At 48.1% G+C, this 14334-nt stretch overlaps 1 protein-coding gene across 44 annotated transcripts in view; it reads right to left on the bottom strand.

Moving 5' to 3' along the window:
• Positions 1–14334, bottom strand: part of ABLIM1 (actin binding LIM protein 1) — a 325273-nt gene that overhangs the window by 142401 nt on the left and 168538 nt on the right. For all 44 annotated transcript variants that reach the window (XM_089314295.1, XM_089314270.1, XM_089314272.1 and 41 more), the window contains one exon: positions 13620–13754. In XM_089314295.1, coding sequence (XP_089170421.1) covers positions 13620–13754 — 135 coding nt within the window. Of the gene's footprint in view, positions 1–13619; positions 13755–14334 lie in introns of those variants that run through there.

The following is a 14334-nucleotide window of genomic DNA, read 5'->3' as shown; positions in this document are numbered from 1 at the left end:
GCTTGGCTCAGCCCTGGCCATTGCTGCCATCTGGGGGAACGAACCAGCAGATGGAAGACATCTTTCTCTGTCTCTTCCCTTCTCTCTCTGTAACTCTCTTAAATAAATAAATAAATAAATTGCTTTAAAAAAACAAACACAATCAAGACCATACAAAAAGAAGCTCATTATTTCGGATGTGGATCCATGCACACCATTCGGATCTATGTTTCCCAAACATACTTACGTTCACTGGTGTACAACTCTTATCCTGGCTTTCCATAGTTTTGATCCACCTAGTCCATTTCCTTAAGAAACCTCAGGTCATGTTTTTTTTTTTTTTTTTTTTTTTTTTTTTTTTTTTTTTTTTGACAGGCAGAGTGGACAGTGAGTGAGAGAGAGAGAGAGAGAGAAAGGTCTTCCTTTAGCCGTTGGTTCACCCTCCAATGGCTGCCGCGGCCGGCGCGCTGCGCTGATCCGATGGCAGGAGCCAGGAGCCAGGTGCTTTTCCTGGTCTCCCATGGGGTGCAGGGCCCAAGCACCTGGGCCATCCTCCACTGCACTCCCTGGCCACAGCAGAGGGCTGGCCTGGAAGAGGGGCAACCGGGACAGAATCCGGCGCCCCGACCGGGACTAGAACCCGGTGTGCCGGCGCCGCTAGGCGGAGGATTAGCCTAGTGAGCCACGGCGCCGGCCCTCAGGTCATGTTTATTAAATACAATTATTTAAAAGAGCAGAAGCATACCATTACCATCAATCGAAACCCAGCGTTACTTCTTGTGTAAGATAAAGTGCCCATAGGAGTAAATATTCAACGGTGTAATCTAGTTTGCCCGTGAACACCGCCTCCTGGGGCCTGAAAGCTGCTCTCTCTTTGTTAGAAAGGCCTTGTGCTTTACGACATCAGAAGGACTGAAAAAAGGATTCAAGAGCTCACATTTTCTCACTGTGGGAGAAGGCTATGTATGGGAATCACAAAAAAAAAAAAAAATTTCTTCACTCTCACATTTACAAAAACATAACTGAAATGAAGTCTTCAGTGACCTGGAAATAATGATCTATACTTACTAGACCACTTAATGATAAACTTCACTCACTCATTCAATAAATATGAGACTACTTCAAAAGGTTTGTGTGAAAATTGAGGTAAAAGGTAAGTTATTTTGGTGCGAAAAATTTTTGAAATCCATGCAAGGTTTTTCATAATACTCACTTTTCACTAACATTTTGAAGGTACACATATACACGGATTTTAGACACGTCTGCAGCAAAATGAATTTCTCTTTTAATTGCATTTTCCATAAACTTGAAATACCTTTGTTTTTTTTTTCTCTTACGATATATTTTATTTATTTGAAAGGTGGAGAGACAGAGAGAAAAAGATCTTCCATCTGCTGGTTCACTCCCCAAATAACAGCAATGGCTGCGACTGGTCCAGGCCAGACCCAGGAGCCTGGAATGCCATCCAGGTCTCCCATGTGGGTGGCAGGGACTTAAGCACTTGTGCCATCATCCACTGCTTTCCCAGGTGCATCAGCAGGGAGCTGGATTGGAAGCAGAGCAGCCATGGGATGTGGGCATCATGGTGGGGGTGGGGGGAAGTTAACCTGCTGACCACAACACTGGGCCCCAGTAGCCTTGTTCTTATTGAAGGGCTATTGTAAAGTGGCCTATTTAAGGATTGTTACTTTAAGCCTCTTGACCTACTGTTGCTAAAATTATAATGGGCAGAGACAGGCAATAAATAAATCATATATAAATACATTTATATAAACACATATATAAATACATGGATACACATACATAAATACATACCAGGTGGTACCAGGGGTGATTTAATTGACAAGTAGCATTTTTAAAAAGACACCCAAAGGAGGTGAGGGAGGGCACATACTTGGATGAGGAGCTTGCCAGGCAAAGGGGACAGAAGTGCAAAGATTCTGTGGCTGCTCAGTGCTTGGTTTGATTAAGAATGATCAAGAAAGAGTTGGGGCCAGTGCTGTGGTGCAGCAGGTTAAAGCCCTGGCCTGAGGTGCCAGTATCCATATGGGCGCTGGTTCTAGTCCTGGCTGCTCCTCTTCCAATCCATCTCTCTGCTATGGCCTGAGATGAAGACAGAAGATGGCCCACATCCTTGGGCCCCTGCACCCACGTGGGAGACTTGGAGGAAGCTCCTGGCTCCTGGCTTCAGATCAGCACAGCTCCGGCTGTTGCGGCCATATGGGGAATGAACCAGCAGATGGAAGACCTCTCTCTCTGTCTCTACCTCTCTCTGTACCTTTGTCTTTCAAATACATAAAATAAATCTTTAAAAAAAATCTTTAAATAAATCTTAAAAAAAAAAAAAGAGTTGATGGGGTAGGTGCTGTGGCTTAGTGGGTAAAGCAACTGCCTGCAGTACCAGCATCCCATATGGGCACCAGTTCACATCCTGGCTGCTCCACTTCCGATCCAGCTCTCTGCTATGGCCTGGGAAAACAGTAGAAGATGGCCCAAGTGCTTGGGGCCCTGCACCTGCATGGAAGACCCGGAAGAAGCTCCTGGCTCCTGGCTTTGGATCGGTGTAGCTCCAGCCCTTGCGGCTATCCGGAGAATGAACCAGTGGATGGAAGACACCTCTCTCTCTCTGCTTCTCTATAATTATGCCTTTAAATAAATAAATAAATCTTAAAAAAAAAAAAGAAAAGAAAAGAAAAGAAAAGAAAAGAAAGGGTTGATATCCCACAGCAGGAGGGCTGTTCCACTTCCAATCCCATTTCATGTTAATGCATCTGGGAAGGCAGTGGAAGATGGTCCAGGGCTTTCGCCCTGATGTCCATGCGGGAGACCAGGATAGAATTCCTGGCTCCTGCCTTCAGCCTGGCCCAGAAAACATTCAAATAAGCAAATAAATAAATCTTCTAAAAGAACGATGAAGCAGACCAGTGTAGCTCAGCAGCCTGAGCTAGAGAAAAAACAGCAGGCGATGAGGTCAGAGAGAAACGGTGGGGAGGGCGCCCTAGAGGCCACACTGAGGTCTTTGGGTTCCATTCTGAAAGTGGAGGGAATTCTTGGGAAAGGTGACAGCAGTCGGGTTGTTTTAAAGATCATCTTGGATGCCGCCCTGAAAACATGCCACATGCCAGGCAGGGGCAGTGCAGAGACCTGTGCGGGTTAGTAATCCAAGCAGATGCGTTTGTCTTTGGGATGGTGACAAGTGGTCATACCTCGTATTTCCATGGACACAGGGTCACAGGGACCTGCTGATGGAGGGTGTGGTGTTTGAGGGGAGAGGAGGAATCGAGAATGACTCCGAGGATTTCAGCCTGAGTGACCGAGAGGGAAACTTGGACAGCCGCTGCCCTGAGCCGGCCAGCAAAGCCCTGGGGTGGGGACGGCGCGAGGCGCTGGGGTTCCAGTCCAGATGCTGACTGGAGATGCTAGAAGGCCACTGAGGACTCAGTCCAGGTTACGGGGAAGAGGTGCAGCCCGGGGAGTTGCCGGGATGCGGGTGGCATTTGAGCCACGAGACTGGCAGAGGTCATGGATGTGGCTGTGGAGAGAGGAGGTCTGAGCAAGGGGCACGCCATGGCTCAGGGGATGAAAGGGACCAGGAATGTGATTCACACTTGCTTGAACAACGCTGGAGGACAACCTGAGCCTGCCTCCTTCCTCTATAAACAGTCCCATAGCCTCAGCTACACAGATCGCATTCCCAGAAAATCTGTTCTTCCTTCATAAAGCTGGGTGGACTTCAGCATACGTTTCTCAAGAAATACACTTTCATGCACATGTCCCTAGAGTTATCGACAACCTGGATTTTTTTTTTTTTTTTTGACAGGCAGAGTGGACAGTGAGAGAGAGAGAGACAGAGAGAAAGGTCTTCCTTTGCCGTTGGTTCACCCTCCAATGGCCGCTGCAGCCGGCGTACCGTGCTGATCCGATGGCAGGAGCCAGGTGCTTCTCCTGGTTTCCCATGGGGTGCAGGGCCCCAGCACTTGGGCCATCCTCCACTGCACTCCTGGGCCAAGCAGAGAGCTGGCCTGGAAGAGGGACAACCAGAACAGAATCCGGCACCCCAACCGGGACTAGAACCTGGTGTGCCGGCGCCGCAAGCAGAGGATTAGCCTATTGAGCTGCAGCGCTGGCCAACAACCTGCAATTTTAACCTACTTGCAATAACTAACAAGTTCACCTGCCCTTGTTCCCTCCTCCCCCCGTTTTTGTTTGCTTGTTTGTTTGAAAGGCAGAGTGACAGAGATCTTCAATCTCTAGTTCCTTCTCCAAATGGCAGCAATATCTGGGGGCGGACCAAGCCAAAGCCAGGAGCCCAGAACTCCATTCAGGTCTCCCACATGGGTGGCAGGGGCCAAGTACTTGGGCCATCATTGGTTTCTTTCCCAGGGACATTATTAGGGGCCTGGGTCAGCAGTAGAGTAACTGGGGCTCAAACCAGTGCTGGCATCACAAGTGGTGGTTTATCCCATGTCCCACAATGTTGGCCCTACTTGCCTGCGTTTCATGGTTGCATGCAACAGACTGTCATAGCATAGCAGGGGCACAAGCTTCCTATTTGTTACTGCTTTCCACACTCTCCCAGGTTCCCCATGGGCACTGGAGGGAAGCCTTGCTGGATGCTGCACCTGCTGTGGGGGTTTGTGCCACAGCTGAGGAATCCTGAGGTTGTGAATCCCAGATCTTTTATAATGAGCTGCAAGCAGACCTGTCCAACCTCGGCTTCAAGGCACACGTTATTGCTACAATGTTAGACAGCAAGTCAAGCTGCCTCCCACTCTGGAGGGAAGTAGCCCCAGACCTCAGAAAGTCCACCGGAAAATGGAACTAAGAAACAAGTTTATTTTTGTGCAAAAAATATTGAAATCCATGCATAGTTTTTTTTCATAGTATGCATTCTCCATGAACTCTAAACAATTTTTAATTAGTTAATTACTCGTTTGAAGGGCAGGGAGACAGACACACAGACCATGAGAGCTACTGTCTGCTGCTTCACCCCCCAAATGCCTCCAACGGTTGGGGCTGGGCAGACTAAAGCCAGGAGCCCAGAATTCAATCTGGGCCTCCCAGGAAGGTGCAAGGACCCAACCACCTGAGCCATCCCCTGTTACATCCCAGGGTGCAGAGTAGCAGGAAGCTGAACCCAGAGTGGGGCTGGGACTTGAATCCAGGACTCCCATGTGAGCCACAGGTGTCTTAAGCACTAGGCCAAAAGCCTGCCCCTCTATGAAGTTTCTGAAGACGCCTTCACACTACCTCTGTTTCCCAAGGCTGTTTCTATACACACACCCTTGACAGGCAAAACAAAAAGCTGTCAGTCCCTCTGGTGATAACAGACTCAAGAATAAACAAATCATTGAGCAGTGTGAGCTGGAGAAATGATGGGCCCTTATCCTGCTCTGGTTTGGAATTCAACACCATAAATATTTAAAACTTTTGAATTACATTTATTTGACAAGGAAACAACATGGCATAAAATTCAAAGATAAAGTACTTAGGCTTATCATTTTATAAACAAATGGCAGTATAAAAGCAGTTTCTCATTTGCAATAAGAAGGGAGTTAATACCATACTTTTTTTTTTTTTTGAATCCTGGTTAATTCTGCTTTTTATTCTTTTTCTGAATGATAAGATTCATGTAGTTATTAAAAGCCAGAGTTCAGCTCTTCGGGAATATAGGAACTGGCTCTCACGTTTCTGGGGTTTTTATCAGTAACCCAATCTGCCCACGTGAGCCCAGACGAGAAGGCTCAGGGTCAAAACCAGAGTAAAACAAAGCAGCTGCCAGAGCTCAATGAAGAATGGCCTTGGAGTAGCCTTCGGGAGAGTCTTATCTGCTCTGCCTGCCTGGCAGACACGCACGGGGCTCTGGAATTGGTGATAGACCCCTTTACACTTCCTGTTTCTGTTGAGAAGATACTGTTCCTGTCTGGACCACTGGAGGACACACATCACAGCGAACACCTGATGCGTCCTGGACATTTACTTCTGCTCACGTTCAAAAGGAATATGTACACATAGCCAGCTGCTGCTCACCTCACTGAGCACCTACCGTGTTGTTCTAGGCCCTGGCTACACAACAATGAACAAAAACAGCCAAAACCCTCTGCCCAGGAAGCATGGCGTAGCAGGGATGATGCCCAAGGCCCACGGCGCAGTGCCTGGGTTTGAGGGGCCGGCGTTGTGGCGCGGGGAGGTAAGGCGCTGCCTGTGATGCCGGCATCCCTCTGAGCACCAGTTCAAATCCCAGATGCCCTACTTCCGATCCAGCTCCTTTCTAATGCACCTGGGAACGCAGCAGCAGATGGCCCAGGTACTTGGGCACCAGCCATTGTGCCATTTGGGGAGTGAGCCAGCAGACGGAAGATCATTCTCTCTTTCTCTCTGCAACTCCACATAAATCTTAAAAACCAAACCAAAACAAAAACCAGGGTTTGACTTCCAGCTCCAGTTTCTTGCTATGCAGACCCAGAGAGGCAGTAGTCACAGCTCAAGTATGTGAGTCCCTGCCACCCATGTGGGAGACCTGGATTTCATCCCCAGCTCCTGGATTTGCCCCAGCTCTTGCAATCTGGGGAGTGAACCAGTGGATGGAGGCTCTCTGTGTCTCTGTGTCTCTCAACTAAATAAATAAATAAGACTTGAATCTCTGAGCTCACTGAAGTTACTAATAGAGACTAAAGATAAATGAATAAAATATGTTACACAAGGATGGGTGTGAAGGAAGGAAGATGTAGCAGATCTGCGCTCTAGGGAGCAGCTGTAATTTTCTGCAGGTAACACTCACTGAAAACACAGACCTTTGGCCGGGCAGTCTTTCTGATCCTTTGAGCAATCTCCCTGCTGCCTGATCTTTTCTAAATGCTCTAGAATCTTCTGGCAGATAAAATGGATCTGGGGTATCACCCCGGGAAACGCTCAAGATAAACAACTATTATAATGAATAATACATCAAAACAATAAAAAGTGCCATGCATAATTAAAATGAATCATAATTCAATTTAAAGCGACACTCAGAAGTGCCAGCCATTGATCATTTGTCCCTTGCAGGAAGCATCTCCTGCAGGATCTGCACAGCAACACGCACAACCCAGACCAAAGTGAATGCTTCTCATTTGTTTTCAGGTTTCTTACTCTCTCATATGACCTGTCACACAGCCACAGTGCACACAAGGTGGTACATTTAAAAAACCGTCCTGGGGGCCAGCGCTGTGGCACAGTGGGTTAACGCCCTGGCCTGAAGCGCCAGCATCTCACATGGGTGCAGGTTTGAGACCCGGCTGCTCCACTTCCAATCCAGCTCTCTGCTGTGGCCTGGGAAAGCAGTAGAAGACGGCTCACGTGTGGGAGACCTGGAAGAAGCTCCTGGCTCCTGGCTTCGGATCGGTGCAGCTCTGACCTTTGAGGCCAATTGGGGAATGAACCAGCGGATGGAAGACCTCTCTCTCTCTCTCTGCCTCTCCTCTGTGTAACTCTGACTTTCAAATAAATAAATAAATATTTAAAAAAAAAAGCCCCATCACTGGAACACTGTCCCAGCATAGGTGGACGGCACTCCAGCAACGCCTTGAAGTTAGTGGTATGGCTGCTGAGGGCAAAGAAGGAAGGGAGAGTGACCACAGGCTGACACAGAATAAATAGCTCCACCCACGGCCCTGCAGCCACATTCTCCTCCCTCCTGTTTATTAGAAGTGCTAACAGAAGGGTTTGGATCTCCTTCTCATTTAATTATAGAATCCATCCACGAATTAAACCACTCTCTTCATCTCCTTAACACTTTCCAGGGAGACCACTGGGAATTCGTTCTATGAGCTTCCTCCGGTGTGCAGTTCCCCCCACTTGCTCTTTCCCAGGGAAGTTCCGCACACAACTGTGAAAATCCTGCATGGAGTGGGTGTCCAACTTAGTAAATGGATGATCAGCTCCTGGACCACCAGATCCCAAGACGCCAGGCATTTCAGGAAGAGAGACAGATTCACTGATGAAACTCCTGCTCACCAACCCTGATCCTGTTACAGCTAACTGTGCAATGCCATGGCTTAAAGCTTGGGTTGCAGCCTCCAATTCTTCCACCACAACCCGTTCCCACGTTCTTACTTGTTTAGCTCTCATGTCAGATGGTCAGTGTCTTCTCTCTCCCTGCTTTTAAGTCCTATTTTTAGAAGAAAAACGGTCACCCTTCCATTTTATTGCTATAGGTATTTGCATTTTAGGCCTTTTATGCAAACTGTGGAAAGCCATCACTGCCCCATCCACGCAACGGGAGGCTTTGTCACCGTGGCAGATGTGTGAGGGAAGCAGGGATGAGAGTGGGAGGGAGGCGTGGGCATTTCCAGGGAGGAAGTCCTGCTGCCCCCGAGACCGCGGAACCTGGACGCCCCCCCGGGCAGTCGGCAGTTCTGGACCAGCAGCTGCACTTGTTGTACCCTGTGCTCCCCGCCAAGTCCTGTGGCCCAGGGCGGGAGCGCTCTGAACATCACAACTCCACTTTCAGTGTAACAGGAGGAATCAAACCATGAGGTTAGGACCCACTACAGCTGGGCCACTTGAGCCTGGAGGAAGACAGAATTCCTCAGAACTCAGGTTGCTGTTACTTGTGGGAAACCATTCTACTGGGTCTGTAAAAAGTAGAGACCCTAAGGCAATGCAAGGCTCTGCTCTTACGGGGATGCAGGGGAGAAGAGCCTTCGCAGAGAGAGGAAGTCCTGCCAAGATGGCACCCGCGCTGAACGCAGGACAGACGGCCCTGGCCCGCCTGTACCTTCTGCTCATTTTTTCCATAAACCTAAAATTGATCTAAAAATTAAAGTCTGCTAATGGAAGGAGGGAGGGAAGGAGGATGGAGAAGGAGTGAGATGAAGGAAGGAAAGGCAGGCCCGGGTCAGTGAAGAATGCGCTGTGCTGGAGACAGCCTGAGAACGCAGAGGCGCGTGCCGCCCATCTGTGCTAAAACCTCTCTCCGCGCTCCCAGGTCCACAGCCAAGTCACCTGGAAACGGCTCCCCTGTGGCGGCAGTACTCTGCGAAGTGCAGGAAGAGCAATGAAGTCCACCAGGGAATGAGGCAAATGAAAAAGGCCTAGCACTCACCAGGGGAGAGCATTGGCAAGAATTCTGGGTTAGAGAAGACCACGAGAATGCAGACCTCACGGAATCTTTAGAACTGTGCCGCCCAATATGGTAGCCACTAAGCACACGTGGCTACTGAGCGCTAGAAATGTGGCCAGTCCAAAGGGAGATGTATTGCTAAGGTAGTATAAAAAACAGAACAATTTCTTGGCCGGCGCCGCGGCTCAATAGGCTAGTCCTCCACCTTGCGGTGCCAGCACACCGGGTTCTAGTCCCGGTCGGGGTGCCGGATTCTGTCCTGGTTGCCCCTCTTCCAGGCCAGCTCTCTGCTGTGGCCCGGGAGTGCAGTGGAGGATGGCCCAAGTGCTTGGGCCCTGCACCCCATGGGAGACCAGGAGAAGCACCTGGCTCCTGCCTTTGGATCGGCGTGGTGCGCCGGCCACGGCAGCCATTGGAGGGTGAACCAACGGCAAAGGAAGACCTAGACCTTTCTCTCTGTCTCTCTCTCTCACTGTCCACTCTGCCTGTCAAATAAATAAATAAATAAAAAGAACAATTTCTTGATCATTTTTATAACAATCACATGGTTAAAGAACATATATTATTAAAAGTAATAGCACCTGTCCCTTTATATTCCTTTAATATCACTGAGAAAATTTAGAATTACACATGTGGCTCTCATTATAATTCTTTTTTTTAAAGATTTATTTTATTTATTTTAAAGAGTTACAGAGAGAGGCAGAGGCAAAGACAGAGAGAAAGAGGTCTTCCATCCACTGGTTTACTCTCCAATTGGCTGCAATGGCTGGAGCTGTGCCGATCCAAATCCAGGAGCCAGGTGGATGGAAGACCTCTCTCTCTCTCTGCCTCTCCTCTCTCTGTGTAACTCTGACTTTCAAATAAATAAATGAATCTTTCTGAATAAATAAATAAATCAAATCTTTAAAAGAAGAAAAGAAAAATAATGGGGCCAGCGCTGTGGTGTGCCGGGTAAAGCCGCTGCCTGCAGTGCCTGCATCCCATATGGGCACCAGTTCCAATCCCTGCTGCGTAACTTCCAATTCAGCTCTCTGCTATGTCCTCAGAAAGCAGTGGAAGATGGTCCAAGTCCTTGGGCCCTGCACCTATGTGGGAGACCCAGGGGAGGCTCCTGGCATCTGGCTTCAGATTGGTGCAGCTCTAGCTATTGGGGAGTGAACCAGCAAATGGAAGACCTCTCTCTTTACCTTTCCTTCTCTCTCTGTGTAACTTTTTTTTTTTTTTTTTTTTTTTTTTGGACAGGCAGAGTTAGACAGTGAGAGAGAAAGAGACAGAGAGAAAGGTCTTCCTTTTGCCATTGCTTCACCCCCCAAGTGGCCGCTACGGCTGGCGCGTTGCTGCTGGCGCACTGCACCGATCCAAAGCCAGGAGCCAGGTGCTTCCTCCTGGTCTCCCATGTGGGTGCAGGGCCCAAGCACTTGGGCCATCCTCCACTGCACTACTGGGCCAAGCAGAGAGCTGGCCTGGAAGAGGAGCAACCAGGACAGAATCCGGCATCCCAACCAGGACTAGAACCCGGGGTGCCGGCGCCGCAGGCAGAGGATTAGCCTAGTGAGCCGCGGCGCCGGCCTCTGTGTAACTCTTTCAATAAATAAATCTTAAAAAAGAAAGAATGCCCATGAGTAGCAAGTGCTCTTAACGTAGGATTCAATTTACACAAATATTTAACTTTGGGGGACATATTTATAGCATGAAACCAAGAACACCGTGCAGCTTTCCAACATAACTAACTTACATTTGGTCATTAGATTAAAACTAGAGGAGAAAAGAAAGGAAAGAGGATTCTACCCTCAGGGGATAAATGAACATGTGGTCTAATTACTTGATGCAGTTCTATTCTGAAACTAATAGTGTATGAAAAATGTAATATAAAGGAATGAAACTGACATTTTGAGCCTCAATGATTATTTACAGCTCTTGTCTCTACTGTTGAGGAACAGTGTTTTTTTCTTCACACTAATTGTTGAACTCTTTATTTAATGTATGGTTAATCTTATGAGTATAAAGTAAAATAAGGCCAGCGCCGCAGCTCAATAGCCTAATCCTCCGCTGGCACACCGGGTTCTAGTCCCGGTCAGGGCGCCGGATTCTGTCCCGGTTGCTCCTCTTCCAGTCCAGTTCTCTGCTGTGGCCTGGGAAGGCAGTGGAGGATGGCCCAAGTGCTTGGGCCCTGCACCCCATGGGAGACCAGGAGAAGCACCTGGCTCCTGGCTTCGGATCAGTGCGGTGCGCTGGCCGCAGCGCGCTGGCCATAGTGGCCATTTGTGGGGGTGAACCAACAGAAGGAAGACTTTTCTCTCTCTCTCTGTCTAACTCTGCCTGTCAAAAAATATATAAAATAAAAAAAAAGTAAACTAAAAGTAGATCATTGTAAAAATTAAGAGAAGGAATAGGAGGGGAAGGAGGAGGGAGGGTGAGAGTGTGGATGGGAGAGGGGGTAGGGTGCAAGTATCACTCTGTTTCTAAATCTATTATGAAGCACATGAAATTCATATACCTTAAAAAATTTTAAGGTATCCAATACTCGATGTGTTGGGTAGGGACAGCCAGATCTGAGGCTAACAGTGCATGCTTGCACTAGGAGTGTAAAATGCACACAGGGCTGCGGTCATTAATGTGCTGTGTTTATTTCACACCAAATCTAGCCCCCTTAAGCCATGTCTCAAGAAATGTATGGAAAAACAAAACCAAATAGAATGCTGATTCCAAGTTAGCCAAACCGGGTGGAACCAGAAAACATTTTTTTTTCCTCCAACATGCTCTAGTTGTTATTCAGTTATTCACATATAGTACATATAGGCAGGTGTACATAGAATCTACAAACTTCACATCTGGGTGAGTAGATGTCAGAGCTGCTGAATGACAAGGGCAGGGCTCGGCCATACAGGGGACAGCACAGTCAGCACCCACCCTGGGTGTGAACCTCATTATTTCCTGATGACCAGCTTGGGTTGTCTGAAAACCTCAGGTTTGTCCAACTGACTCATAGGGGTTTTCAGAAGGATTAAATCATTTCTCTATATAAGATGTCTACAGCATTTGTTATTTTTTTTAATAAATTTCATTGTGAATATTTAAGGTATACAACTTGATGTTATAAGATATGTATGTGGTAGAATTGTCACTACAGGGGACAAATGGACCTATCCATTATCTTACATAGTTACCCATTTCCCTCTCCACTCCCATGGGAAAAGCAGCTATCACCTATTCATTTAGCAAAAATCCTGAATGCACAACACTATTATTAATTCTAGCCGTGCACTAAGCACACCCAGCTCACGTATGCTAGTGCTCTTTCTCCTGAGAATCTTATGCCCAGTCAAAAAAAAAAAAAAAACAAAAAAACAAAAAAAACAAAACTGTGGACTCCAGAAAAGCTAGGTGCCTACCTGAGCATGGCCCTGACTGTGGATGGATGGGGTAGGATGGTAATGCTGAATGTCTGGCCCCACAGATCCCCAAAATGAAACCTCGTTCACAGGAGTGCACCTGCCCCTCAGCTACCGAGCCATGCTCTCAGCTCGAGTGCAATTTCTCCAATAAACACACAAACAATAAACACACACTACTACTACTGCTTCCCCAGTCAGCCATGCCTGGGACCTGGAATAACACAGCGTATTTTATTCTACCATGCCAATCTTTAGAAGCTCCTAACAGGGGCCCCTGTGGTGATACAGAAAGTTAACCTGTTGCCTGCAATGCCAGCATCCCATATGAGCACCAGTTCAAGTTCTGGCAGCTCCACTTCCAATCTAGCTCTCTGCAAATGCACCTTGGAAAGCAGCTCGAAATGGTCCAAGTACTTGAGCCCCTGTCACCGATGTGGGAGACCCAGATGGAGTTCTGGACTTTTGGTTACAGCCTGGCCCAGGCCTGGCAGCTGTGGTCACTTGGGAAGTGAACCAGCAGGTAGAAGACATCTCTAACTCTGCCTTTCAAACAAATGAATACTTTTTTTTTTTTTTTTTATAAAACCCCAAAACATGGGACTGGCATAGTGGTTAAAACTCAGACTTTCAAAATAAATAATTAAATCTTCAGGAAAAAAAAAAAAGCTCCAACAGGAGGTATGTCATTGCAAATCAACTGCAAATTGGTGGTTCTTGAATGGGAGGCATTTTTTTCTGCTTGGAAACAAACCCTCCCAATCGTTCTTGCTCAATCTCACATCTCACCACACTCACACCTCCACACACACAGGTGCCAGGGACATGGCACCCCAACCTTTCAGGTTTCTAGTCCTCCTATTAGGAACAGACATGGGACACAATTACTTTGCAGGAAGGCGCCCTTCCTTTGAAAGGCAAACAAAGGACAAAGCACAAAACTGCATTTTTCGCTGCTCCTGCACAGGGTTACTCCCTCCTCCCACATCAGGGATCTCAGGGAGACCTCACTGAGGGCCCATGGAGCTCCTTTCTGCAGGGACTTGGTCTCTGCCTGGAGTCCAGTCCAACCCCGGGGCTCCTGAGGGCATCCCCCTGTGCCCCGGGGACCTGGTGTGGCGCGGAGCTGGGCAGCGGGGGCTCGGTACCTTTGCAGGTGAAACACTTGATGTGGAAATGCTTGGTCTGGACGCGGAGCACCTCGCCCTTGCATGGCTCCCCGCATTTATGGCAGTGGATGACAGGCTTCTCCGACGGGTGGTGAGGGTCCTGAGGGTGGGCCACTGGAAGAGACAACAGCAGGTGCAGGTGAGGACAGAGCATCCTACAGAGGAGTCCAACAGGGAGGCAGTAACAGACCCATCATTTTTTCCCTATCAAATAAGCCACATATTTATCAATAGCTTTAATGTATTTGATTTATTTGAAAGGCAGAGACACAGACCATCTCCCATCGGCTGGTTCACTCCCCAGATCCCACCAGGCCAGGGCTGAGAGCTGTGAATGCAATCTGGGTCTCCCACAAGAGTGGCCGAGAGCCAACTGCTTGTGCTTTTACCTGCTGCTTCCCAGGGTGCACATTAGCAGGAGGCTGGAATTGGAAGCAGAGGCAGGACTTGAACACAAGCAACTCCAGTATGAGATGCAGGCATCCCATAAGATGTCTTAAACACTGACCACAACCAGTGAGTCACCTGGTGATCCAACAAGCACGAACTGAGCCTTCTCCCAGGCAATAATCATGGGACCACACATACATGGACCCTGTGTCCTCTTGCCTCCTCCTCCCAGACTGCACCACTGGGCCATTAAATACATGATCATATTCAATATCCCATAGTGTCCATCTGTAACATATCTCTA

The sequence above is a fragment of the Oryctolagus cuniculus genome, chromosome 15 (genome assembly GCF_051225735.1).
Source record: "Oryctolagus cuniculus isolate XC-2025 breed Fujian yellow rabbit chromosome 15, ASM5122573v1, whole genome shotgun sequence".
Classification (NCBI taxonomy): Eukaryota; Metazoa; Chordata; class Mammalia; order Lagomorpha; family Leporidae; genus Oryctolagus; species Oryctolagus cuniculus.
Note: the sequence above shows the minus strand (reverse complement) of the source record. Positions and strands in the feature narration are given on the sequence as shown.